The following is a 27,604-nucleotide window of genomic DNA, read 5'->3' as shown; positions in this document are numbered from 1 at the left end:
GGTAATGAATTTTCTGTCCAATATGCTTAACATTGCTGCTAATAAGGGGATTTTTGCCTACCATCCGAATTGCAAGAAAATAGGGCTAACTCATTTATCTTTTGTCGACGACTTACTAATTTTTTGCAAAAGTAATTTACAGTCGGTAATGGGAGTCATCTCAATTCTGGACAGCTTCTATGAGTTATCTGGGCTAAGCTTAAGCAGAAAATGTGAAATTTCACTGCTGGTTTATCTTTCCAATCTCTAGACACTATCATTAGATCCTCTGGCTTTAATCATGGCCGACTGCCTATTCGCTACCTGGGAGTCCCTCTTGTCACCAAGAAGCTATCTGATAAAGACTGTCAAGCCCTTCTCGACAACATAAAAAATAGACTTCATCGGTGGTCTAGGAAAAAGATGAGTTATGCATGTCGTATTGAGCTTATTAAGACGATCTTATTTAGCGTTGCTAACTATTGGTGTAGGCAACTTGTCTTACCCCAATCCATTATCAAGAAAATCGAGCAATTATGTTCGAGATTTTTTTGGAAGGGTTCTGATTCACCTGCTGCTGGAGTTAGAGTGAATTGGGTAAAATTTGTAAACCAAATCCGAAGGAATTGCCTCAAGGATATAAAGTCCTGGAATCTGCATGCTTAATTCAACAGATTCGAAAACTGCTTGCAGGGGAGGGTTCAATGTGGGTAGCTTGGACGCATAAACATATCATCAAACATAATGATTTTTGGACTATTCCTGAACCAATGAATTCTTCCTGGTGCTTCAGACGAATGCTGAAATTGAGAAACACAGCCAGACCGCTGATTGCTTCTTCTTCTGTAATTAGTACGAAAGAAATTTGGGAAGGTATTCGGCCAAGAGACAACAAAGTCACTTGGGAAAAACTTATTAGGTTTCCCTTTCATAATCCGAAACATAGTGTGATTTCTTGGATGGTTGTATTGGATCGACTCCCCACTAAGGACAGACTGCAACGCTTCGGTCTGTTTACTAATACAAACTGCATTTTCTGTTCTGAAGCAAATGAAACACGAGATCATCTTTTTGCCAGTTGTTCATGGACAACTTCAATTTGGAAGTCTATTCTCCAACTTTCAGGCTTGAACATACCACCCTTGCCATGGTGCAATTTGCTGGAATGGGCAGCTACAAAATGGAAAGGTAAATCTCTGATTTCTTCAATATTGAAAATTTCTTGGTGTGCTCTTAATTACACAATATGGGAGGAAAGAAATCGAAGAACCTTCACAGGGAAATGCAAAAGCGAAGAAGAAATTATTAGCATCCTTAAGTCGATTGTTGGAATTGTTTTAAGCAATAGGAATGTTAACAGAAATGATAACACAAATTTACTACTATGTAACCAATGGGGTATAGTTTAATTTTGTTGTATATAGGTTCCCCTATTCTTTATCCTAAGATTGGATTGTTTTGTAAGCATTTCTCTGCCTTCATGGGTAATAAAATCTAATTATCCAAAAAAAAACACTATTATTTTAAGAAAATCAAACAAATGTGAACCAAATAGTGAAGTGCTAACATAATATCAATTCAAAGTTCAAACTTTGAATAAGGATTACTTACAGAAACATCATGAGAAGACATGTTACATGACAACTAAATTCTGAGGGGCTAATCCCACATTTCCGAATCGATCGTGTAAAGGATTTCACTCTCCTTCACTCAAAATGGGGACGATGAGTGGTTTCATTTGAGCAAGATATACAATTGCCCACCTGTCAAAGCAAAAGAACTAACATTACAAATTAATAAGACACAGAAACAAAACCTATTTACTTGCAAAACTAGATATATACTTATAAATAGCTATATAGATTAACTTCCTCGAAATCACTGGTTAAAAGTGTATACCAATGTCGGGTTACTTGGACTCGAACGAGAATGTATGTCATCAGTGTCACTTTTAGAAAAATAGAGTCGAAACATGGTACCAAACTATGTGCTCAATGCAAGACATAGGTCCTCTGTATGAATAGTATACATGAATAGTACCAAGGCAGCCTAATGAAGCTATGAATTTGCCTTATTCTAAAATTATTATTGCAATGATCATGAAACCGGGCAGCATATTAAGGCTCTTAAAGAAGTCGGCCTTCAACAAGGTGACATTTGCTGAATTCATAGCTAAAGAACCTATTGAACAAGCTACACGAGATATTATTCTCATTTTATGACAAGTTCTTTATATACACATTCAAATTAGGTCTTTGCAAGGGCATTGATTCTCAATTTATGTGCCACTATGCAAATTCAGAATCCTGGGAAGAAAAGGTAGTTCCTCGTCGCAGAAAGGATAGCCAGAAAGGCAGGCATTCTATTCTTCATCTAGACCAAAATTTTAGGACGGCATGGCCAAAGGAATCCCGAATGCCGCTGATATAATAATCATTGCACATTGAAGATTTCATATTTTTATAATTTACAAACAGAACTCATATGAAAGTCAAGCTGCTAAAGAAGAAAGATAAAATGTAAAACAAGAATAAACTTACATCATCCAACTACAGACTGTTGCCGTAATGACCAGTGTTAGGTGGAGCCTGCGTAATAAAACATAGAAAAGCAGTTTTTCGATGAAAACAAGGAAAAGCTAGGGAGAACTACTCTTATCTGGTCGTAATTGAACAAAAGAAAACATCTTAGTAACTACTCTAAATGGCAAATCAAGCAATTCTATAGCAGAACATGGTACCAAATAACAAAAATTCAGTCAATCCAGTTTGCTAGATCACCAATCTTTACCCAGCGTCAGTGGCAAGGCACCCTCTAGGTCCTAGAATCCTTATACTGCCCACAAGGCACAAAAAAGTACAGGCATAAAATGTATACAAGTGTATTTTTGTATGTGTCCGTATTTACTTATAAAATAGGGTTACAAATTATAACATGTAAATACGATAAATAACTCCAAAGAGTGATCTGGTTTATCTACGAAACATGAAAAGTTCTCTTTCTCTTCATTGGCCAATATCCATGATTTCCTTATGATCCCAATATCCCATCTCTAAGGTTGAATAGTATATTTATATTAGAAGAAATTAAAGAGAACTTCAATTAGGTGAGGTTTTTTGGGCACATATTTCCTTAAAGATAGAGGTCTCAGCGCACCAAGTGTCGCCTGATCGGAGCAATGACCATGCCCGTAGAGGGTCAAGGCCATTCTGTTGACTGACACTAAGGATGCGTTGACAGCACAGCCCAATGCAATGAGATTTTATAAGGTTCATTCCGGATCAGAGTAAACAACCACAGTAAAGAACTCGGCATTGGTTGCCAGTTTGCTGTTCTTGCAAGTTATAATACCGAATTAAAGCATATTTCATCCAAGTATACCAATCAACAGATACCCTTTAAACTTAATTCTAACATATAAATTTTAAATCTAAAGAAGCCTAATAAAACGAGCAAATTTTAATTCTCAAAAGAGTTATTGTTTAAAAGGATACTCACAGATTAGCAGAGGGACCTCTGTTACAGCATATTCTGGTAGAAAGCGATGCGATTATCCCAATTACAGCAAAAATTAGGGTTGTTATCAAGAAACCCATATTCCAGATATCGATTTTACACAAAATTTCCTGCAAAAAAAGGGAAAATTATTTTTTTATATTATTTAACTTGGATTCCAGGCTGAGCAAAGCCAAAAACAAATATGGAGATAAGATATAATCCATATGCTGAGAAACTAAAACCTTCCGTTTGGATTCAGAGAAAATGCAAGAAAATATCAGTAATTGGGATCTCAACTTTGGATTTGTATATCGGAAGGTTCGTTCTGTAGAGGTTTTAGTTTCGGATCTTCGGAAAATCGACTGTTCATCAATGACCCGTCTCTTTGAGCCCAAGCTTGCGTAAATGGGAGTCCATATTGGGATAATATGGCCCAAACGTTTTAAAGTAACCCGAGTAAGATATGTTCCAAACCCATCATTTTCTAATTAAAAATTAACGATTGTCCAAGATAAACGTTAACGTTTTGATTGAGATATGATTGTCATTTGAGTTTCTGATATAATATTTTATTATATTCAGTCAACATATTAATCTCTAGCTCATGCGGCCATTAAATTTTTAACATAAAATGATGAATTTAGAACATGTGAATAGCAAAATGACTATTTTATAACTTATGATAGTCAACGGACTCAACAAAACAACTCATATAACCAATAGACCATTTTATAACTTTTATTAATCAATGGACTCAACAAATAAGTAACCCATAATTAATGGATCATATGTGTACTTTATTCAAATATAAATTAGATTATTTTATTTTATCATCTCACCAATAGACTTTTTTGGTGAGAGAAATAATATAGTTATATTTAAGTTTGATCAAACCACGAAGGAATAAGATCATAGACAACGTAATTGATGAATTTCAGTTTAAATCTATAAATATCAGGACATTTTTTCAATTAAAATGGCATTAAATTCAAAATTACAAGGCCTAAAAGGAAGTATTAGAAAATTTTAGAGATTTTAGGGTGAAGTATGCATTTAATATGTAAATATCAGTTTTAGCCTATTTTAATATTTAAACTTTTAATTTTTTCAAAAGCATACCTGATATTTAATTTTTGTTTCATTTTAGTACCCCACTGTTAAAAGCTTAATGCGTTTAGTACCTAAACTATTAGTTTTTGTCCTTTTTAGTATCTATATTTTTAATTTTTAGTACTAAAATGAAACAAAAATCAAACTTTAGGTATAATTTTAAAACAATTAAAGGTTTAGGTATTAAAACATTCCATTGTTATAAGATGAAGTCAAAATCTGTCGAGTTTGAATATTTTAACCATCGCTAATTATACCATATCATACATGAAAAATTTAAAAGCACATTTTATTTTTGTGGGATGATGTGCCATTTTGAGGATTAAAATTCTAAATTTAGGGACCAAAATGCAAAATTTAAAAAGGCAATGCATTAAATGCTACTTTACATCTTTAACTCACGTGGGTAATACTCTCACGGCACCGTATAGAATTCCCAAAGACCCAAGCCCTAGATTCATTCACCTCAGAATCGAAAATCCCCAAATTCCTCGTATCCGGTCCGATTTGAGTAAGCCGCTCGGTTAAATTTAAATCACAAAACTCCCAAAAAAACCATATATATATTTTTTAATCTTTATTGTCATTCGAGGCTCTCATAATCCCCTTCTTCTCTCAACCATAACTCTGATCCCTTCCTTCCTCAAGGTAAAAATTTTATTTAAAAAATTCTCTCTTTCCCACAATTTACCCGCCAAAAAGTTTCCTGGTAATTTTAGTTCTACCATTTTTCCCCTTCCCTTTCTCTCTCGTTCTGGTTTCGGTCACTCTCGTGAAGTTACAACACTGGGTTTTGATTGATATTGTTTATAATGGACCATGAGGTGGGTGTCGGCGGAAACGCCGTAGCGTTTGAGCCTTCTCCGGCGGTGGGGGAGAAGCGGGGGGTCGAGAACGGGGATGTTTCTGTGTTGAAGAAGCAGCGGTGCGGTGGGGGATTAAAGAGGTGGCGGAGATTGTGCTGGTGCTGTCCACGATGGGGAAGATGAGAGGCGGAGGGAGGAATCCCACGTCGGCTGAGACGGCGTTGATGGCGGAGGCACGTGAGACGTTGGCGGAGATGTGCGGGGAGATGTCGCCTAAGGATATTGTTGGGAGGGAGGCGATAGGGAATGTGATTGAAGAGCTGGGGATTAATTCCCATCTCAAAGAGCGGAGTTTAGGGTTCAGGGGTATGGGGATGTCGATTTCTCAGAAGGTTTTATTTTCTAAAATGAGGGTAATTTTTTTTTATTATTTTAATGAATTTATTGCATTTATTATGTTTTATAATTGATACATTTGGGGAATCAGGAAAATTAAAGGCCTCGATCTATTATATGGTTTGATGTTCTTCACTGATTTTAATGTTAATTTTGGGGAACTAAAGATTATGTCTGAAGCTGTGAGAAGTTTAATTTGGTTCAAATTGCCCATAGGACATTTATGAATGTTGTAGAATTCTTATGATATTTTGAATGTGATACTGAATTTTAGTGAAAAAGTTCATGTTATTGGAATCTGAGTGTTCGATTACCATAATGATTTTCAGATGGAAGAACCCAAAAAATTCACTACTCCTGCTACGTATACATCTCAGTCGGTGCAAACTAATGTCGGTGGATACTCTGAAAACCGTGGCTCATCGAATGCTGTTCGCATTTTACCATCAGATCGACTCATTCATGGAGCTGTGTCTTCTGGAGGCACCCCAGTTTCGTCTCATGTTACAGCAGCGGGTTCAACTCTGTTGCAACATCAATTGCCCACTGGCGATGTAAAAATGGCAACAATGTCCACTGGGCTACCAAGTGGTCATCTAGGAGATTCGTCTTCGTTTGCATATCCCAGGGTAAACAGACCACAATTAAGTTGGATGGAGGATCAAACGTGGCTTCTTATGTTTCACATGTACCGGTAATTCTCTCTTCAACCTGGTCTCTGACCCTTGGTAGCATAAAAGTTGATGGACCTGTTTACGTATAATTTGAAACTTTTTGGGAGAGATTAGATGATATGTTCTACCTACTTTTTCCATGGGTGGGACACGTTTTCTTGGCTTAGAATTGTGTTCTATGATGATCATGAAATGATTGATTCTATAATCTAGCAAATTCTAATGCTGTGGTTTCTTTATTCGAAATTTTGCCACTATATTACCACTATTCTCCCTCTTATTTGGTTCTGTTGAACATTTAAGCATCTTTATCCGTGCTTCATCTCGAATATTGTGTGTTTCAGCTAATTCTTCAGCAAGCCATTCACTCGCCAATGCTCCCACTTGGTCTATGCAAGCTCAACCTGCAGCATTTGGTAAACCTGGGCAAGAGAACAAGGTTTTGGCTCATCATCCAACCAAGGTTGAAGGAAGTTCTGGTTCACTATGGCACAGATGACTCCTCAAGCTGTGAGAGATCAAACCTTTAGACCATTCAATACTCAAACTGCAGCCGGAACTTTTCCAAGTGTGCACCAGCCCGCGCAAGGTGTGAACTTTACACAAGCTCCTCCATTTACTAATCATCACACTGAAATTGCTCGAATTGTTCAAAAGTTGTTGCAACCGAAGCTTCCTGCACATCTTACCTGGACTCCTCCTTCTAGAGAGTATATGAATAAGGCTGTGACTTGTCAAACGTGCAAACTTACCTTTAATGAAGTGGAAAATGTGCTGCTTTGTGATGCATGTGAGAAAGGATTCCACTTGAAATGTTTGCAGTTGAAGGGTATCCCTAGGGTGAGTGGCACTGTGCTAGATGCTTGTCATTTTGCAATGGGAAGCCTTTGCCCCCCAAATATGGTCGTGTCATGAGAAGCATCAATGTACCCAAAGTGCCGGCTTGTTCAACCGAAGCTCAGTCATCTTCAGAGAAGAAAGTGGAAAATCTGGGTCCTCTGCTCAATCATGAGAAGGTAACTGCAAATGGAAGCTCAGCATTGCAGACTCCTGTCTTGTCAACTACAGTTAACTGCAACTCTATTGGGTCAGCATCTGGTTCCAAGGTTCCAAAAGGGAACTCGACAAAACCTTTGGAGGCTGTACGTGATTCACCTTCTGTTGGCAGAGTAAATGAGAAACCTGAAGAACATTCTCAAATGACTGAATCATCTAATCATGAAGAAAAAAAAGATCACACAACATTGTCACAACCTGCGGATACATCATGTAACACTATCAGCGACAAGGCAGATCATTCACAGCCTTCACATAACAAACAAGATATCCTAACAGAGCAGCAAAACTGTGCTGAAATCCCTTCAAATAATTGCCATGATGAAAGTTCCGGAATTAAATATTTGGAGAAAGGTTTGAAAGGAGACATTGACTGCATTAAACAGATTAATCAAAGTGAACAAGATGCTGCAAATGCACAAGTAAATCCTACTGGAAATTCTGGAACTCATACTGTGATTCCAAGGCATCCGGAGTTTTCTTGTGATGGTTTGTGTGCTGTTGAATGGGATGGTGACGTACTTCAAGTTGTCGATGAGAAGGAGTTTTACCGGTCTTGTTGCATCAATGGCATAACTTATGAAGTTCATGATCATGCTCTTATTCATTTTGGCCAGGATAAACTGATACCATCTAAGCTTCAGGTAAGCATGTTCATAAGAATTATATGATGAGCTTTGCTAGATCCTATGTCCTGTAAAAACAGACTTCATAATTTTCGATCTTCACTTCAGGCAATGTGGGAGGATGCTAAAACCGGGATAAAGTGGGTGGTTGTCAAAAGGTGCTACTTTCCTAATGATTTGCCGGAGGGTGTTGTTTATCCATGTGCTCCTGAAACGAGTGAGGTAATCTTTCATGCACGATTAAGTTGACCGTTTTCTTACTATTGTTCTCTCTGTTGTCTACTTCTTGTCTGTCATGATAGCAAGTAAAATCCGATGGCTCGTCAATCATTCTTTCTGCTATTCTTTGTAGGTTTATGAATCTAATAATGATAGCACTGTAATGGCAACCTCAATTCAATGCCCGTGTGAAGTTCTTCCTGCTGCTAAATTCAAAGAAGAAAGTGAAAGGCGAAATCAGTTAGAAACCGAATCAACAGAAGGATTAAGGGCAATTTTCTTATGCAAGTACGTGTATTCATTCGATAAACTTATCATGTATTAAGCACATGAAGAATCGGATTTCGATTAATGCTTGATCTTCATTCTGCAGATGGCTTTATGATGAATTTCAAGTAAGCTTTCAGCGTATATCAAGCTAACAGTTATGCATCTTTTTTACTTAGCATGATGTCTTGACTAGTTGACATGGCAAACGATGTCACTACTCAGATCAGGTAAATGTAGTATTGATATCTCAATTTCGTTTGTGGTTTTCTAATATTTTCCGGAACCGATCTTTCCCGATACATTATCTTGGAGTCGTAACTGTTTATGCTGAACACAGTATTAAAAGCTTGCAGCTTGGACCTGTTGCATATCTGAGGATCGTGGCTTGCTATTTGCATTGTGTATTATAAGTAGTCTTTGACCTAGAGCTAGTTGTGTATCCATAGTTTGATTAGCATTTTAAGTTCATTTCTTCATGCATTTCCATATTGTTTAAACAATCATAAATCAATCTGTTTCAGCTTTTAAAACATTTTCAACCTTTTCTTTTATATAAATAAGAATAATTAGACGATAATATTAATGCATGTGTATATATCTTATCTTCAATCATTCAATAAATGTATGTTCAATCATTACTTACTACAGAATCCCAGATCTCATGAACTTCGAATGTCAATAAAGAAAAGATCTAAAGCTAGAAGATGAAAGAACTCCAGATCTGATAACACCAAGAAATCATTACTTACTACAGAGATCAGTCGTGAAGGTGAAAGCAATCGCATTCATAAATCATAGAATCAAAGACCCATTTTCTTTAGGTATTGAATTAGACAAATTGTTTATACAAGATGAAAGATCTTTGAGATCATCAGAGGTGAGATATGAGATCATAGACCCTAAATCACCATCATTTTTCCAGCAACGAAGATCTAACATTTGATAAATAGCAAAAAGGGATACTTTAAGATCGACTGGTTGATCGTCACCGTTGATCAGAGACATAAAGTGAGATCGTCGAGTTCATCCAACGGTGGAAAATTGAGATCGAAAGGCAAAGTTTTCCGGCAAGACGACGATGCGATAACATCCGCATCATCGACGACTGACGACGATGAATCACAGTATTCACTATGACAATCGTCGGGCGTAACCGGCGGTGAACACTTCCGAGTCGTAGTCGCCGTCGGTTTCTGCTGTGGTAGGGATGGTCTCGGCCCACTAAACGACTCCACCGTGCTACTCATGCTACTCCTCGCCGGTCTTTGCGGTTTCACTTTCGGATCTTTATAATCGCCGTCGATGAAGGCTTCATTGATGATGAGATGAGAAGGTGGGAGATCGGAAGAATTTAAAGCGAAATTCGTTTTCGCTTTGTTTCCACGGAGGGAAATCGCCGCGGCATCGTATGCTCGAGCGGCTTCTTCGGCAGAATTGAAGGTCCCAAGCCAAACCCTGGTTTTTTTCCATGGATCTCTGATCTCCGCCGCGAATTTTCCCCATGGTCTTTTCCTGACACCTCTGTATCTTTGTTCTTTTACAGATCCGTTGGGTTCCACCGCCGGTTTCATCGCTACGTCGGATCCTCTCCCTTTCCTCATCGGAAAATGATCGAATCTTAAAAAATCCACCCGATCCTCCCAAAGGGGTTATCCAGAAAAAAATATGTTTAACTTCAAAGATTGAAGAAGAAAAAAAAAGCAAAAAATATTATATCAAAACAAAGAGATTGATGAAAATATTAGAGATTAGGATTAAAAAGGGGTAAACTCACCAATCTACATGCCCAAAATCAATATTTAGACAAAGGAATAACAAAAAATGAAAAGAAAATGTAAATTTTAAGGAAAGAATGAAGAAGGGAAGATGGAAGGAGAGAAAGATGATAGGTGGGACGGCACAACCTTCTCTTGTGCACGAATTATATTTCATCTGGACGATTTATTTATTATTTATTTATTTTAATTCTATTTCTTGATATTTAATACACTCTTATGAAAATAATAATAAAAAAAATTAATTATGTTGGTTTCATATATACATGTTAAATAAATAATATTTTATTATTACTTTAAAGCATATTTCAGTAGTAATAACAATTTTAAAATTTATTATGGGTGAAGCACGTAAATGATTTATTGATTATTAAAGTTTTCTCCGTTATATTTTTAGGTATTTATCGTTAAAATAACTCGTTAAGACACATGTCACATCTAAATTTTTTTAAAAATTAAACATGACACGTCATTTAACGATTTTTTTAACGATAACATCTAAAATTATAACGAATAAAACTTTAAACACAAAGGTTTTATCTATTAACTTGCCTTGCAAGCTTTGAAGTATGTGACTATGTGACAGTGTAATCAATGACGGAGTCAAATAGACAATGGGGGAAGGTTTAAATTTTCTAAATTTAAGCATTAGCTAAATTTTTAATGTTATTATTATGTTTTAAATGTATATATTTATATAAACTCTTCTATCATTTCAGCTATTAACAGTAGCTATTGGTTAATATTTTATTTTATAAATGTTTATACATTCATATAGTGTTTTTAATGTTTTTTATAAGGGTAAATTACATTGTTCCTCATTGTATTATACTCTATCTTCTATTTTCCTCGCTTTTAATTTTTTATTTTGTTCATTAAACTTTAAAATTAAATCATTTTGCTCACTCTCCATTTTCTCTCTAACTGCTGATGAGGTGACATTTAATATTATTATTTTATTTAAAAAATTAAAAATAAAATAAAAATAGAAGGTGGTCGTATGCCATCGTCGACCGCCGTAGATGGTGGCTGTTAAGTCCCAAAATGATATGTCGCTTCGTGTCGACGTCGTGAGTTTGAATCCGACCTCTATTTTATCAGAAGTTACTTCGAAGTCCACGAATTTGTGATTGAAAGTGAGTAAACCGAAACGTTTCAATCCAAATTCACGGGTTTTGGGAATTTTTGTTGGTGAAACAACCACCAGATTCGGACTCAAGGGGTCGAGACGAACTAACCCGTTCCATTTTGGGACCGAAAGGTATCCATCTACGGTGGTCGTCGGTGACCGGAATGAAAATGATGTGGTGGTCGACGGAGAGAAAACGGGGAAGAGAAGGAAAAAGGGTATCATGAGTCATTAAACTTTACTATCTTTCATATATTTACTCACCAAAATAAAGACAATTTATTATATTTAGTTTTTAAAAACGGCGTCGTCTTGATTATTGTACCACATTATAATACTGTTAAAAGCTTAACGGTAGAGTAAGCAAAATAATTTAATCTATAAAGTTCAGTGAGCAAAAAGAAAAATTAAAAGTTGGGTGAGAAAAATAGGAGAGAGTATAGTACAATGAGTAACTATGTAATTTACCCTTTTTATAAATGCAAGAGTCATCCACGAATTTTTATGATGTATGGAATTTGAATTCAATTTTCTTCATGTTTGTACGAAGGATTAATGTCAGTTTTAACTCTCGAAGTTTTCAAAAAAAATTATTTTAACTTTTTTTTTTCATTTTTACTTTTAAATTTTAAGTTCTTTGCCAAATTAAATCAACTAATATTCACTAATAAAGTGACCTCTGTGATAAAAAAAATTATTGTTATTATTTGAGGATCCGAGTTCAAGCATCATAGATGTAAGGGGTGTTAGCATTTAATGTTAAAAGGTTGAAATTATCTTTAAACAAATATTATTTCATAATTACTCTTTTTAATAAAAAATCAACTAATAGAAAATATAACAAACTTATTTATAAACAAATAAAAGAATCGATGTCATTTTAATAAATTTATTTATTTTTAGATTTAATTTAACAAAAGATATAGAGTGAAAAGATATAAAAAAATAAAGATTAAAATATTATTTTGATATATTTAATGGTTGAAAATGTCATTAGACTTTTTATAGTTTAACTTATTTTTAGTAAAGTATTTTTTTTTACTTTATATAAAAATAAATACTTAAACATATATAAAAATAAATACTTAAACTATATTTAAAATTAATTTAGGTGACTAAAGAAATTTTTGCTAAAAATAAGTGCTTAAAGTTTTCTTTTTTACAATTTTATGTGTCTACCGTTAAAAAAATCGTTAAGTGACACGTGTTATGTCCAGTTTTTAAAAATATTTTTAAAAATATTTTTTTAAAAATTTATATATGACATGTGTTACTGAACGAGTTTTTTTTAACATAATCACCTAAAAATGTAACGGATTAAATTTTAGACACATAAATAGAATATTCTCTTGAAATTGCTAAAGAGCACAAATTAGTACGTTAAAAATAAAAATACAAACAGATGTTAAAAACCTAATCAAACAATTTGAATAAATAATAGATACGAGCAGGAATCTATTAAGGAATTAAGGTGGGCACGTACACACCTTAAAATCTGAAATTTCTTTGGATAATTATATATTTTAATGATTGTGGTCATCCTGAAATTTTAGTTGTGTCCATCCCGTATAAAACTTCGTGTGATTAATATATATGTGTATCTAATCTAAAAAATATTTTTGGATCCACCGCTAAATACAAACAACATCAGGATAGCACCATCATACTAACATAAAAATGCATATAATAGTGAAAAATCATTTACAATCTTACATTACCTTAATTCAACCGCGGCCTATTTTCGGTAATCGCAAATGTCTATCAGTATTAAGTATTAGGGTCCAAAACATGCATATGCAGTGGCAGATTTCTTAAAGATCTAGAGTGGGCACTAAAATTCAAATTTGTCTGAAAATTACATATTTTAATAGGTGTGTCAACTTGAAATTTTAGTTGTACCCACCCTGTATAAAAGTTTTGTGATTAGTTTATATGTGTAAGAATGACAATTTAACCCGAATCTAACGTGTTTCGACCTGACCTGACCTGATTAGTTGTAATTTCTTTTTTTAAAAATATATTATTTTAATTAATTCCTTATTCTATATCTAATTAGGTCATATCTATACTCTAAAAATTCAAGTCGGGTCAGAGTCGAGTGGAGGATACATATTTTTCGGGTCGGATCATGTTCGAGTGGAGGATAATATTTTTGGATCGGATCGGATTGACAAAAAATCGATCCTAACTGGACCTATTGTCATCCTTGTATACACGAATGTCTACTCTAAAATATTTATGAGCATATCATTGTGAATATCAACCGTATAACCAAAATAAACGTAATCTAAATATGAAAATACTTGTCAAATATAATCTAAATAAAAAGAAAAATTAACTGTCGATAATTAATCGAGATTAGTGTTGTCATCAATGATGATAAAATGTAATAAAATTAGAACAAGATTAACACGGAAAGGAGAAAAAGAAACAACTAGAGTTTTACATCATCAAGAAATAATTATATCGAGGAAATGACTTTGAAAATTCAAAATAAAATCAAGTCCTAGAATTTAAATTTAATTGAGGAATTGACAATGGTTTAAATTTATTAAATAAAAATAAAAAAATATTTTTATTTATAAATAACGAAAAAAAAGTTTTGACATTAGAAACATGGTAAATAAATAATAAATAGTAATTAAATTTAAAATATTTCATTTTTTCTGTACAGATGAGAATAGATTTTCATTTCCATTTAATAAACGTTTTCTTAAAATTTTCATTTTATAAATTCAAGATTGTTGCCATTTGTCTTGCTTGATTTTCCGTTGGACCCACAGTTGTAATAAATTCAATTGTTTTTATATAATTTTGAATTTTTATTTCTTATGTGTTTCGAGAAGATTTGAACCCGAATGCAAAATTTAGCAAATACACGTAGGATAATGGAGGCCATGCATGCATGTATGATAACATGTGATTTTTCATTTCTTGTCTTGTGCATACATGTTTTTTTTTAATTTATGACTGAATATGTATATTTATGCGCAGATGAATTGAAGGAGTGTTCGAGACTTTTTTTTCCTTAAAATTTTTAAATTTTATACAGTTTATGTATTTTTTTAATTGATAATCTAATTTTACATCCCTGAATTTTTAATATAATTTTCTAAAAATACATACGATGACGTAAAATCATACAATTATCCCAACCGACATAGTTATACGGTGTGCGTGTATGGATATATCATTATACTAACTTAAAATTCTTTAGTTTTTTAGAGGGTCTAAAGATAAATTTCTCATTTCAAAGGGCCAAGGCCATGAATATTTCAAATTTCAAACGCGTGGAGTATACTTTTACCTTTCCAAACCACGTCATGGCCACCATCTTCAACCAACCTACGTACTATAAATATATCCTCAGCGTAGTCGTGTTTGTAAGGCAGCTTTATTCACTGCTTCCTACGTTTATATTCAACATCGAAGAAGGAACAAAACAACAATGGGCGAGAGCAACGTGACGCTTATAGGTTCATGGCCAAGCCCTTTCATGTTGAGGGCAAGGATCGCCCTTCACCTCAAATCTATAGACTACGAGTACATCGAGGAGAACTTATTGGAACCCAAGAGTGATCTTCTTCTCAAACTTAACTCTCTTCACAAGAGAGTCCCTGTCCTCGTCCATGAAGGCAAACCCATCATCGAGTCCCAAGCCATCGTCCAATACATCGATGAGGTTTGGCCCAATGCCCCTTCCGTTCTCCCTTCCCATCCTCAACAACGTGCCGACGCTCGAATCTGGGTTGCCTACATCGACGAAAAGGTTCATTTGTTTAATCTTGGTCACATCTCGTTAAAAAATGATAAAGTTTATTCGTATAACACATAATGTCAACAAACGTTCAACATTCCAAAATATGAGTTTGTTTGCCCTAAAATAAAATATTGGGATAAAATACTACAAAAAAACAAAAAGAATAGGGCTCAATAATGAATTCATAAATTTAAGAATATGATCTAAAATTTTAAATTTCTCTTTCTTAACAAATGATATGCAAATTTCTTTATTTTTTCTCTCTTTAACACATTAAACTAAATTTAACAACTTTTCTAAAATAATGGGTATGCACTTACTCACCTAGATAGGGACGGAACCAATATTCTAATTCAAGGGGCAAGGTATAACTAACAATATAGAAAATGAGAGCGATAAAATCAAAATAAACCAAAATGGGAAGGTAAAATCAAAATAAATTAAAATTTGGAAGTCTAAATACATATTTAGTTTTATATATTTTTTAATAATAAAAAATTAGGGGCAATGGCCCCCAACCTTGCACATAGTTACATCCTTGCTCGTACGGGCTTAGTGCATCAACTTTGGTTAAAGTGGTTATTTAATTAAATATTAGGAGTATTTTTATCTTAAAATAAAATATTAGAGAAAAAAGTGACTATTTAATTATACGTTATGGATACTTTTGCTATTAGAATAAAACATTAAGTTACTCCAAAAAAAAAAGATTAAATTGATTATTTAATTAAACATTGGAGACAATTTTTTAGTATTACGCCTTGAATCTTGACATAACATGTCGAGTGTGGAGTCTCATTAATTTGTTGTTGTTTTCTGTTACTGTAGTTGGTCCCTGCCCTGATATTAGCGGTGATCGCCGAGACGGAGGATGCCAAAAAGGCGGCAATAGCAAAACTGGAAGAAGCGGTGGTGACGATGGAGGGATGCCTGAGAGAGCTGAGCAAAGGGAAAGCTTTCTTCAGTGGGGATAACATTGGCTACCTGGACATCGCATTCGGTCCATTCTTTCTCTGGATCCAAGTCATCGGCAAGCTTCATGGGGTGAAGCTGCTCTCCAACGACAAGACGCCGGGTTTGCTCCGATGGGCTCATAAGAGCTTCTTCCCCCATCCAGTCGTCAAGGATCTCTTGCCTGACCTCGAAAAGCTTGCCGAGTATTCTGCTAAACAGAGGCCCCTCTTAATAGCTAGGTTTTCTACCAAGTGATCAATTCAGTCATCCAGTCTGAAGGTTCCAAGTTTGGCCACCATAATCTTAGTATTTTGTTTTGTCAACTCTAATAAAAAAATAATGTACCCATGGTGATCATTCAGTTATAATAAAAAATAACGTATACATGCATACGTCGTCATACGTTTATAAACGATAAATATGTTTCCAGGATATGTAATATGATACTGATATGTGCATGCATGCATGCATAGGATATGTAATATATTTTTCTTTTTGAAATTATGCAATGATGATTGATAATGTTTTCTTCTTCATTTTTATAAGAAAAACTTCTAGTTTTGATTTCTCTTTGATTTTTCGGTGAAGATATATTTTTCTTCTTTATCTTATTCTTAACGGTAGGAAGGTGGAGAAGGGAGAAGCAAGTTGCATTTCTTGATTCCACATTGATCGGATAGTGTATATTATAGATTGGAGTACTGGTTTGCAATTTCATGAGTTTTGAATTTTTGGTTGAGTTTTATGAGTTTTAAAGTGATTTAGATAAAATTCTAATTGATAGAATGACATGAGAAAATTAGGTGAGCTCATTGATATCTGGTGCGGTCAAAAAATACGTTAAAGAATGATAATTACAATGTTGACGCGACGCATGAATAAAATTATAAACCTTTATTTTAGATGATTAAAATAAAATAAAAAATGTAAAATGATATGAAGGACATATGATTTCCATACTAATAAAAAGTGGTCATATCATACGTGACACATGAATAAAATTGTAAACATTTATCTTTAATGTCACATTTTCATTTATGATTTGATATTTTAGTGACTAAAATAAGAGTATATCAAAAGTATAATGGGTAAAATAAAATTTTTAAATTTTAATGATTAAAACAAGAGTCTAAATAAGCATGCATAAACCAAGATACATATCAACTTCCATCTACATCCATCTTTATTACAACTACAAGGACGGTTTACAATAGGTGACTCTGAATGAACTCTAAGGTGGTGTTTGGTTCGCTGGAATATTTCTGTTGGAATTAGAATCTGTGAAGGAATTGAAATCTGTCAGGAATTGGAATCCAATTCCATATTCTGTTTGGTTGGCAGGAAATTGAATTGGAATCCAATTCCATATTATGTTTGGTTCGCAGACATGTCAGATGAATTTGATTTCAATAATATAAAATGACAGTATTTCCCTTCTTGTTTTTTTTTTGCTTAATTTTAATTTGTTTTATAAATTACATGTAACAATATATTATAAAAAATTAAAAAAATTAAAATTTAATTTTATTGATTGATTATTCATTTCAATAAATTATAAAAATCATGCTAATAAACATCATAAGTTAAAATCATCCCAATTAGGGATGGCCATGGGTCGGGTTGGGTCAGGTTTTTGGTCCACCTGACCCGAGTACAAGGGAACCTCCATCCGAGACCTGACCCGACCAAAATAAAGTTTCACCCGACTAGACCCTAATATATGAATTAGAAACCTGACCCGACCCGAAATAATAAAAAAAATATTTTTATTAAATAAAAACAGTGACTTAATTGGAAAAAAAAGTATATATAGAGGGGTATTATTGTAATTATTCCTAAATATATAAGGTAAAATTATATATTTTTTTTGGTTGAGTCAGGTATTTTTCACCATAAACCAGAACCTGACCAGACCCGAATATCACAATTAAAAAAACCGATCCGACCCGACCAAAATAAAGTTTCACCCGACGCGACCCTAATATATGAATTAGAAACCCGACCCGAAATAATAAAAAATTATTTTTATTCAATAAAAACAATGACTTAATTGAAAAAAATTATATATAGAGGGGTATTATTGTAATTATTCCTAAATATATAAGGTAAAATTATATATATTTTCGGGTCGGGTATTTTTCACCCTAAACCCGAACTCAACCCGACCCGAATATCACACTTAAAAAAACCGACCCGACCAGACCAAAATAAAGTTTCACCCGACCCGACCCGAAATAATAAAAAAATATTTTTATTCAATATATGAATAAGTTACCAAAAGATTGATGAGGGTAGTATAGTCAAATTTCAATTCCCTCCATTCTTGGATGGAATTCACTTTCCCTTATTTGATGGAAAGTTGAAGCCATGAGGGATTCCAATTCTCTTGGAAAACTTGAACCAAATATGGAAAAGTGATGGAATTGAATTCTAATTCCCCCTAATTCCAAGGGATTCATGCCAACCAAACGCCACCTAATACTTATAAAAATAAAACTATAATTTTTGTATAGGCAGGATCAGAGAGACGGACGAAATATTTCATGTTTAAAAAATGAACTTGAACTTTTAAAATTTCATGGAGTGAACCTGAACGTAATAAATTCCAGATAAAGAAAAAATATATTTTCAATTTAAAATATATAATAATTTTAAATTTTTCATTATAACTGTAAAAAAAAAGTACCCGGTCCATTAGTGGGTAGGACTATAATGATAAATCCAACCTTTTTAAATCTTTTCCGTGGAGTAACCCGGTATATTCAGACAAACAAGTAACCAGATATCAGCCCATTTATTACAAATGGGCCCATATGTACTATCCAGTCTTATCCAAAATCCTCATTCACTCAACCGCACTCGATAACGCCCTCCATTTCTTGCACAATAAGAAAAAGTATCAATCAAATTTAAAAATAACACTATCATACAAAAAAAAGTTAAATTCAACATAAGTAACTTAATTATTAATAGTATTATAGATTCGTCATTAAATTCTAAAAAATTCTAAATCTATCACTCAATTAATCGATTTGTTATAAAAATATTGTTCTATCTAAAAACGACACGCTCTTTAATATGGTTATAGATATGTCACATTATTTATTAATTGTAACAATCAAGTACTCAATTTATCAATTGTTATAAGCAGATCACTCAATTAATCGATTGTTAAAAATACGTTGTCATGTCATTAAAAATAAACCAAATGTTAATTTTTTTAGTTACAAATAGGTTACTCTATTCATAATTGTATTAACCAATTACTTGATTTATCAACTATTAACCAGATTACTCAATTGTAACTAACGACAAAGTGACTTATTTATAACCATTAATTAACTGAGTAATCTATTTATAAATATTTAAAATTGATCTATTTGTAATCTTACTGAAAACTGAGTAAGTATGGTATAATTTATCAAAAAAAAAAGCGATGATTACAAATATATCGATATGTCATTAAAAAAATGAAACAAACATTAGTTTTTTTTAGATACAAACCTGTCGGGATGGGCACGAGACCCGAATCGAACAGATTCTGATCCAATCCAATTTGATAGGATCATATTTAAAAAAAATCAGGTTCAGGTCGGGTAGGTTTGGTTTTTTTCAAGGTTATGTTCGGATATGGTCGAATTCAGGTTTAGAATGAAAAATATTTGATCTAACTCGACCCAATTTTTTTTAATTTTACCTTATATATTTAAGAATAATTACAATAATACCCCCTCTATATATTATTTTATTTCAATCAAATCCCTAATTTTATTGAATAAAAATAATATTTATAATAAATTTATTATTTCAAGTCGATTTGAATTCGGATTTTATCTCAAAAAATCGGATCAAGTGGAAGGTGTATATTTTTTGAGTCGGGTTGAAGATTTATGATTTTCTAGTAAGGTCGGATGGACCGAAAATCTGATCATACCTTACCCATGCCAATCCCTAGTCACTCTATTTATAATTATAACAACCATATACTCAATTTATCAATTATTACAACCAAATTACTCAATTATAACTAATGTCAGAGTGACATATTTATAATAATCGATTAATTGAGTAATTTATTTTAAAAAAGAAAACTAATTGGCCTATTTATACGGTTACAATAATTGAATGACGTATGAATGTAATTTATACCCAAAAAAATCATACTGGACACATACTCGTTCGGCTAAGATTCTCCAAGAGGTCTCCCAACGGCAACGATTCTCCTAGAAGCCACAATAATGAAAAGTAAAAATAAGGGTAAACTATACGGGAGACCATCAAATTATGGTCATTAATTAATCTTGCCATCGAACTATTTTTTATCTCAATTCGACCACCAAACTTTTTAATTGATTCAATCAGACCACTCTCCGTTAAAAAAATAACGGAGAGTCCGACGTGGCTGCTCAATAAGCGTATTGTTTCCAGGTTGAACATGCACCACACCACGTCATGGACATGCACCGCTGCACGTCAATTAACACATAAGAAAAAAATAAATAGCACTCAAAGAGTGAAGGAAGAAGAATAGATAATTTCAAACATGTATCTCCATCTTCTCCACAACCTTTTGTCTTCGTTTGTCCACCCATCTCTTTCGCCTGTTGAGCAGCTCGACGAACAATATCCGTCGCTTGTCCACCCTTCTCCGCCGCATACTGAGTGCTTTGACGAGCGGTTTCCCTTGCTTGTTAACCCTTATCTTTGGTGTACTCGACTGCGGTGTTAAGCGATTGGGCGACCGACTCCTTTGCCTTGTTATACCATTCTTTGGCAGCGTGTAAAGTCTCCATCGAATTCGCTTGAGCTGTTCCTCTTAGCTTAGATATCTCTTCTAGAGATAGCTGTTATAGTTTCTCGCCACCCTATTCTTTATCGATGTTCCTCAGTTCGCCGGCCGTTTCCATGCTATGCATTGTCTCTTTATCGCTCTCGCGTTTGCCCATAGACTCCATTAAAGCACATGCACTCTGCTCACATTTGGCTTTGGACTCCATTGAAGCACCTCTCTCTTGTCTATTTCCACCGATCTTCTCGTGTTTGAAGCCCTGAGACTCCATTGAAGCACCTCTAATTTGTTGTCCAAGCCCACCGCTCACTTCGAATTTCCCTATGGCGTAATTAGGCTCTCTAGCCTTCTCTTCACCGTGTTTTCCTCTTCCGATTTTGACGTCATCTCCCTTTTGGTGGTAGTACACATTGCTATCTAAACTTAGAGCCGTTGTCTCCCTTTCGTGGTTTCTATATTGATGTGTATCCATTGTTGCACCACCTAGAAAGTCCTCCAGTTTTGGGGAAGAAGTGGGCACAATCCCTTCAACAGAAAAAATATGAGAATATAAGTTTAACATAAGGAAAAAAGCAAATAAGAGAAGCATGCGAAAAATGAAAACATAGAAAGCCATCTGATTTAAGCGGCATAATAGACAATGGAGCGTGAAAGCTTTCAGTTTCTCCAACTCCATAGTAGATTCCAGTCCCGTTTAAGTAAGAAGGCAAGTAGAAGCTTTTAGGAACAACATTAGCAGTAGCTGGTGAAGTTTGACTATATTGATGGTAGTGATGATGACGGTGTTGGGGATCAGTAGGTACTTCCATTTTCATGTGGGTGAAAGAGAGAAACCCAACCATTTATTATTGTTAACATTGTTACTACCGTCGTTCACAATATTCTTCTTCTTCTCTCTCTTGCTTTTCTTTCTAAGTAGTTTATATACCCAGATTGAAGGAACAAAGGTGGCGGCGAGGATGGTGGAAGGTGGATGGTGGAAGGAACCTAATGGGTTTTGTGTGAAAAAAACCTGTGTCTTCTTAGGTGGCATTAATAATAATATAAAAACATCGGCATTAGTTTATAACAGCCACGTCGGACGTTGCGTTATTTTTTTAGCAGAGAGTGGTCTGATTGAATCAATTAAAAAGTTTGATGGTTGAATTGAGACAAAAAATAGTTCGGTGGCAAGATTGATTAATGACCATAGTTTGGTGGTCTCCCGTGTAGTTTACCCTAAAAATAATTCAACACATCCCTCTGAGCTAGCGGGAGGAAAGAAGGAAAAACAGGCAACTGTTGAATGAGCTTTGGATGCACCACGAAAGAGCCTATAAAGAGAAATATCTTCTCCTTTGCTTTCCATTTCGTTGTTTCATCGAAACTGTAAGAAGCTTTCTTTCTTTTCTTTCTAATTCTGAATTATTTATGTAATTATCCGTATAATTTTTGTTTCTATTTTTTTGTCAGATCTCCTTTTGATCATCACTCTTGCTCTTCTGTTAAATTTCTCTTTTATGTTTTGTTTTGGTTGGGAAATCGTTGCGATGTTTCGAGGATGTGATCTTAGAGCTGAAATTTCATGGAAAAATTAAGTGAAAAGTTTTACTATCAGACTTTGAGTAATTTTTGTTCTGACTCATGAGTTGACTCTGGAATTCTTCAAGTTCAGGTTATCCATATACGTCTTTAGTCATTTTTATAGTGTTTTCTATTTTAAGTTTAGCCAAATCATCCTTTAACCTGTGAGAAGTTAGTGTAATTTCTCTTTAAATTTTTTCAATTAGATCTCCTTTTGATCAATCTTGTTCTTCTGTGATCTTTTTTGGAGTATGTTATCTTAGAAATTGAAACTTCAGGGAAAAAATAAATTAAATGGTTTTCGAATTCAGGTTATCCGCTCTAGTTTGTAGTAATTTTTGTCGTGTTTTCTGTTTGTCTGACGAGGTACCGTCTTTTGTTTTTTATTGCGTGTTTGTAACCTGAGTAACGTGAAAATGATTTGAATTTAATGGAAATCTCTTTTGACTTTAATGTTTAGCTGAATTAAGTTAACGCTGTTGTTTCGAAATTCTAATAAGATAGATTTAATTTCCATCCTTTTGTCCTGCAACCAAATTCAGTATTTGGCACCTGATCAGTAATTGGTTTTACCGAGTTTCAGTAACTTGAACTGTAGAGCAAGGGTTTTGACTTTAAGTAAGATTTATCTTAGTTTTTATCAAATTACTTTGACCAAAAATTGATTCTACTGAATTTCAATTAATTGACGTGTAGAGCAATTATTTGCCTTTAAATAAGATTTCTCGTATCTTTAATCAAATTACTTTAACCATAATAATGTTTACTTTTAAGTTGCAGATTGTTTATATATTTGTTTATCTATTTATCTGTGTGCATCTATGTCATGTGTAATGTTTTCTAAGCGACCAAAGATGATCTGAATAGATGTTTTAGGCATAGGTGAACTAGAGATATTTTTATTCCCATGTAGGCAAAACGTGGTTGTGTGCTAGTTTTCATGTGAAAGTAACTTTTCCAGCTGTATTAATTCTAGTTGTGTGTTGGTATCGTATTTTGAAGCTTCCCGTTTGGAGTTCTTATCATAGCTTATTAGAATATCTGTTTTGTTGACTTTCAATTGCAGAGTGGAGTTCATCAGAATGGGGACAATAATCAAAACTACTACTGTCACTCTTTTTCTTTGTCTTCTTCTGTTTCCTATTGTCTTTTCCACACCTAATGAACGGTTGATCAGAATTGGACTCAAAAAGATAAAGATTGACCGAAACAATAGGTTGGCTGGTGAGGCTTTGAAAGCTTCTATTAGAAAGTATGGTCTTCATGAGAACTTGGGGGAACCTGAAGACATTGATATTGTGGCACTAAAGAACTACCTGGATGCTCAGTACTTTGGTGAGATTGGTATTGGCACTCCACCACAAAAAATTCACTGTGATATTTGACACCGGTAGTTCCAATTTGTGGGTACCTTCATCTAAATGTTATTTCTCAGTAAGTTTTACTCCTTAAATTGATATCTGAGTGCTTAAGAAGTGGGCATGTGATTTGGAATATAACTTACATGTTTTCTGGGTGCAGATAGCTTGCTATTTACATTCAAGATATAAATCAGGCCGTTCACGTACCTACAAGGCTAATGGTTTGTTTATGTGCCTTGGTCCATTCAAGCTTTCCTGAAATCCACTTATAAACTGGTTTTCTTTAATCAACTAAAAATGCCACTTAGAACAGGTGACGTAGTTGAATTTGGGTGTTATTTGTTCTTTTTACTTTTATGATATTTTGGCTACTTAAAAAAAAACAAAAATAAAAGATCATGTGTGCTTGTTATGCACAATTGGTTTCGTTGTGCTTGATTGGCTAAACTTTGGAAGGAGGACAAGGAGGACATTACAATTAATCCTTGTTTATACAAATCGAAGTGAAGATAATGAAGCTGATGACAATGTACTTACTTTTTAATGAGTAATTGCAGGTAAACGAGCGGATATCCAATATGGCACTGGAGCCATTTCTGGATTCTTTAGTGAGGACCATGTAACAGTTGGTGAACTTGTAGTTAAACATCAGGTATATTTAGTAAATTATTGTTATATGTGTTTGAGCTGTAACTCAGTGGTACTTTATTTTTGATGTTTTATGTGAGAAGTTACTTTTCATCTCTATCTGTTTAGGAATTTATTGAGTCAACAAGGGAACCCGGCATAACATTTTTGGTTGCCAAGTTTGATGGTATACTTGGACTTGGATTTAAAGAGATTTCAGTTGGACATGCTGTGCCTGTGTGGTATGCAATAACACCTTTTATATCTTTACGTGTTGTTATGCTTTGTCGGGTTCAATTTATGGGCATAAGATGTTTATAGTGTAAGAATTAATGATGCAAATGATGTTGCATAGTTTTGATTCTGTAAGTGCTACAGGTACAATATGGTCAATCAAGGCCTTGTTAAGGAACCAGTTTTCTCATTTTGGCTTAACCGCAACCTGAGGATAATTTAGGCGGAGAAGTGGTTTTTGGTGGGATGGATCCAAAACATTACAAGGGAGAACACACTTATGTTCCTGTAACACATAAAGGATACTGGCAGGTTAGAATTCTAAAGTTTACTTATATGTTGTATAATGTTTGATGTCATATATTCATTTTAGTAATGCTACTGTTTCTTTGAGTTTTGCAGTTTGATATGGGTGATGTCTTGATTGGTGACCAAACAACGGGTGAGAAACTGACAAAATTGTCTTACAATGATGTTTGGATGCCTGATTTACCATGTTGGTTCCCTTTCTTTGACTTGTTTCAGGACTCTGTGCCGGTGGCTGCAGTGCTATTGTTGATTCCGGAACTTCCTTGTTGACTGGCCCTACGGTTTGTACATTTCTGTGTATTTTATGTGTGCATGTATGTTTTATGTAGCAAGGTTGTGGTAATCACGTTTTTCCCGTTTCGGTGATGGTTTTTGCGGAAACGTTGGATTTTTCATTAATCCCTTGGCGGTTATAACTAACACTTCTAAGCAAGCAGCTGCTCACCTTTTCTTTCTCCAAACTATTATCTGGATGCACTATAAACATAATGCATGTGTCGATTATTTAGTCAGATCTCCCATTGGTGATATGGTTTCTTATGCATGTTTTCAGGCTATCATTGCTCAAGTCAATCATGCTATTGGTGCATCAGGGGTTGTAAGTCAAGAATGCAAGGCTGTAGTTTCAGAATATGGAGAAACGATAATCAACATGCTATTATCAAAGGTATATGATCTGTTTAAACATGTGATCATTGTGTTGCAGCTAAGTGGTATCCGGAGATGGCCAGAATAAGGTTCTGGTAGTTCCAGCTACGTGGTTTCCGGAAATGGTTAAGAGTAAGATTCTTGTTGTTTCTCGGTCGACCGCCTAATTAATAGTATTTATTATTCTGCATCGACAGGACCAACCGATGAAAATTTGCTCACAAATAGGTTTGTGCACATTTGATGGAACTCGAGGTGTAAGGTTAGGCACAAATCTTTGTTTGATGAAATTTTAGTTGTATCTGAGAGAACATTTTTTGTTAATTAGTTTTTGTAAATTGTATCGGTGATGCAATGTGTTCTGTCTGTGAGATGGCAGTTGTCTGGGCGCAAAACCAGCTCAAGCTGAACCAGACTCAGGAGCGTATACTCGAGTACCTCAATCAGGTAAGGAAGCAACCCCTTATTCAAACATTTATAAATTATGGCAACCTTAACTAGTGGCTTACCGTTTTACGAAATCAATAATTGCAGCTCTGTGAGCGGTTGCCCAGTCCGATGGGAGAATCAGTTGTTGATTGTGATGGTCTATCTTCTATGCCTAGTGTCTCCTTCACAATCGGTGGAAAGATATTCGAGCTTACCCCCGAGCAGGTATGATGTATTATGCCAGATCTGTTTAAGGTTACATCGGCCTTTTACTTTGATGCCGTTGGCTGGCAATGGCACGTCAGTGTTCACCGGTTCTCTCTTTTCTTGACTTTCCTTTCTTTTCCGGTGATGCAAATCCAGTATGTCCTGGAAGTTGGTGAGGGAGAGGTAGCTCAATGCATTAGTGTATTTGCAGCTCTCGATGTACCACCACCTCGCGGACCGCTCTGGTATATACTTGACCACATATACATACAATCCGTGGATAATAACACCGTTTTTCGATCACTTGCATTCATATTCAATATCTTTAACTTCCGTCCGTTGAAATATCCGAGAAATCAAACTAATGTTTTCGTTTAATCGATATTCAGGATCCTCGGCGATGTCTTTATGGGGCAGTTCCATACAGTATTCGACCACGGGAACTTGCAAGTCGGATTCGCAGAAGCTGCATAAAGCGTAACTGTGGTACGTTTAAAACCTCGTTAGTCTTGTATAATATGCAGAGGAATAAATGTGGGACTAGGTATCGAATGATAATATTTGCATATAAACATTGTAGCTTCTGATGACGCTTTTATTAAGAAAGAAACTTACGTGATCCATACTTTTATCCTTTACCCATAATTAATATCATCTATTTATAATTAAATTCTTTTATAATGAATGACTTAGATTGATGTATTTCGACGATTATGATGAAAATTCATCGATTATGATGTCTACTGACATCATAATTGTTTTTAAACATAAACTTGACGATATGATGCCTCAAATAGTGATTTGATGGTATAATGTAAATGGAGAGTTAATTTTCAAAATATAATTCAAACGATTTAGGGATTATGTTGTATCATATCATAATCAATAGGTTAACATTCACTTTAGACTAATATCTCTTTTTATTAAAAAATAACGAATTTGTAACATATGATTAGTCGGTGATTAATTTTATATCTTTTTACCTTATATCGTTTTACTGAGAGAAAAAAATGCCAAAACAAATCAAGCATCTTCGAGGTTAGTTGCATAAAAAATAGAATCATCATCAATCAAAATTCAAAAATGAACTACGAGCATGAATTCGCAAATCCGATTCATTTTCAACTTAATTATTTTACCTCTTTTCCAGCGTTGGCGGAAACTCTAGAAGTTGAAATATCATGC

At 34.3% G+C, this 27,604-nt stretch overlaps 3 protein-coding genes and 2 pseudogenes across 3 annotated transcripts; 3 read left to right on the top strand and 2 right to left on the bottom strand.

Moving 5' to 3' along the window:
* Positions 1 to 1,506: 1,506 nt before the first annotated feature.
* On the bottom strand, positions 1,507 to 3,817 carry LOC120179821 (V-type proton ATPase subunit e1-like). The gene is made up of 4 exons (XM_039185301.1): positions 3,720 to 3,817; positions 3,478 to 3,605; positions 2,520 to 2,567; positions 1,507 to 1,742 (listed from the first exon to the last, which is right to left on the bottom strand). The coding sequence occupies exons 2-4, from the start codon at positions 3,573 to 3,575 to the stop codon at positions 1,676 to 1,678; spliced, it is 213 nt and encodes a 70-aa protein (XP_039041232.1). The 5' UTR covers positions 3,576 to 3,605; positions 3,720 to 3,817; the 3' UTR covers positions 1,507 to 1,675.
* On the top strand, positions 3,742 to 9,170 carry LOC120179838 (annotated as a pseudogene).
* Positions 9,171 to 9,398: 228 nt separating this feature from the next.
* Positions 9,399 to 10,537, bottom strand: LOC120179845 (ethylene-responsive transcription factor 3-like). The gene is made up of 2 exons (XM_039185314.1): positions 10,409 to 10,537; positions 9,399 to 10,307 (listed from the first exon to the last, which is right to left on the bottom strand). The coding sequence occupies exon 2, from the start codon at positions 10,233 to 10,235 to the stop codon at positions 9,630 to 9,632; it is 606 nt and encodes a 201-aa protein (XP_039041245.1). The 5' UTR covers positions 10,236 to 10,307; positions 10,409 to 10,537; the 3' UTR covers positions 9,399 to 9,629.
* A 4,414-nt stretch (positions 10,538 to 14,951) lies between these two features.
* LOC120179811 (glutathione S-transferase U16-like) lies at positions 14,952 to 16,539 on the top strand. Its single transcript, XM_039185294.1, has 2 exons — positions 14,952 to 15,307; positions 16,127 to 16,539. Exons 1-2 carry the CDS (start codon positions 14,987 to 14,989, stop codon positions 16,505 to 16,507), a joined length of 702 nt encoding a protein of 233 aa, XP_039041225.1. The 5' UTR covers positions 14,952 to 14,986; the 3' UTR covers positions 16,508 to 16,539.
* Positions 16,540 to 23,639: 7,100 nt separating this feature from the next.
* LOC120179820 lies at positions 23,640 to 27,040 on the top strand (annotated as a pseudogene).
* The last annotated feature ends 564 nt before the right edge of the window (positions 27,041 to 27,604 follow it).

The sequence above is a fragment of the Hibiscus syriacus genome, unplaced genomic scaffold (genome assembly GCF_006381635.1).
Source record: "Hibiscus syriacus cultivar Baekdansim isolate YM2019G1 unplaced genomic scaffold, ASM638163v2 tig00112470_pilon, whole genome shotgun sequence".
Lineage (NCBI taxonomy): Eukaryota > Viridiplantae > Streptophyta > Magnoliopsida > Malvales > Malvaceae > Hibiscus > Hibiscus syriacus.
Note: the sequence above shows the minus strand (reverse complement) of the source record. Positions and strands in the feature narration are given on the sequence as shown.

Bases quoted from the DNA above. Each gene is read 5' to 3' on its own strand.
- LOC120179821 (XM_039185301.1), bottom strand. From the start codon at position 3,575: ATGGGTTTCTTGATAACAACCCTAATTTTTGCTGTAATTGGGATAATC. The intron at 2,568-3,477 runs GTGAGTATCCTT...TTTATTACGCAG, and splicing joins AGAGGTCCCTCTGCTAATCT to GCTCCACCTAACACTGGTCA. The intron at 1,743-2,519 runs GTAAGTTTATTC...TTGCTTTGACAG, and splicing joins ACAGTCTGTAGTTGGATGAT to GTGGGCAATTGTATATCTTG.
- LOC120179811 (XM_039185294.1), top strand. From the start codon at position 14,987: ATGGGCGAGAGCAACGTGACGCTTATAGGTTCATGGCCAAGCCCTTTC. The intron at 15,308-16,126 runs GTTCATTTGTTT...CTGTTACTGTAG, and splicing joins TTGCCTACATCGACGAAAAG to TTGGTCCCTGCCCTGATATT.
- LOC120179845 (XM_039185314.1), bottom strand. From the start codon at position 10,235: ATGAGGAAAGGGAGAGGATCCGACGTAGCGATGAAACCGGCGGTGGAA.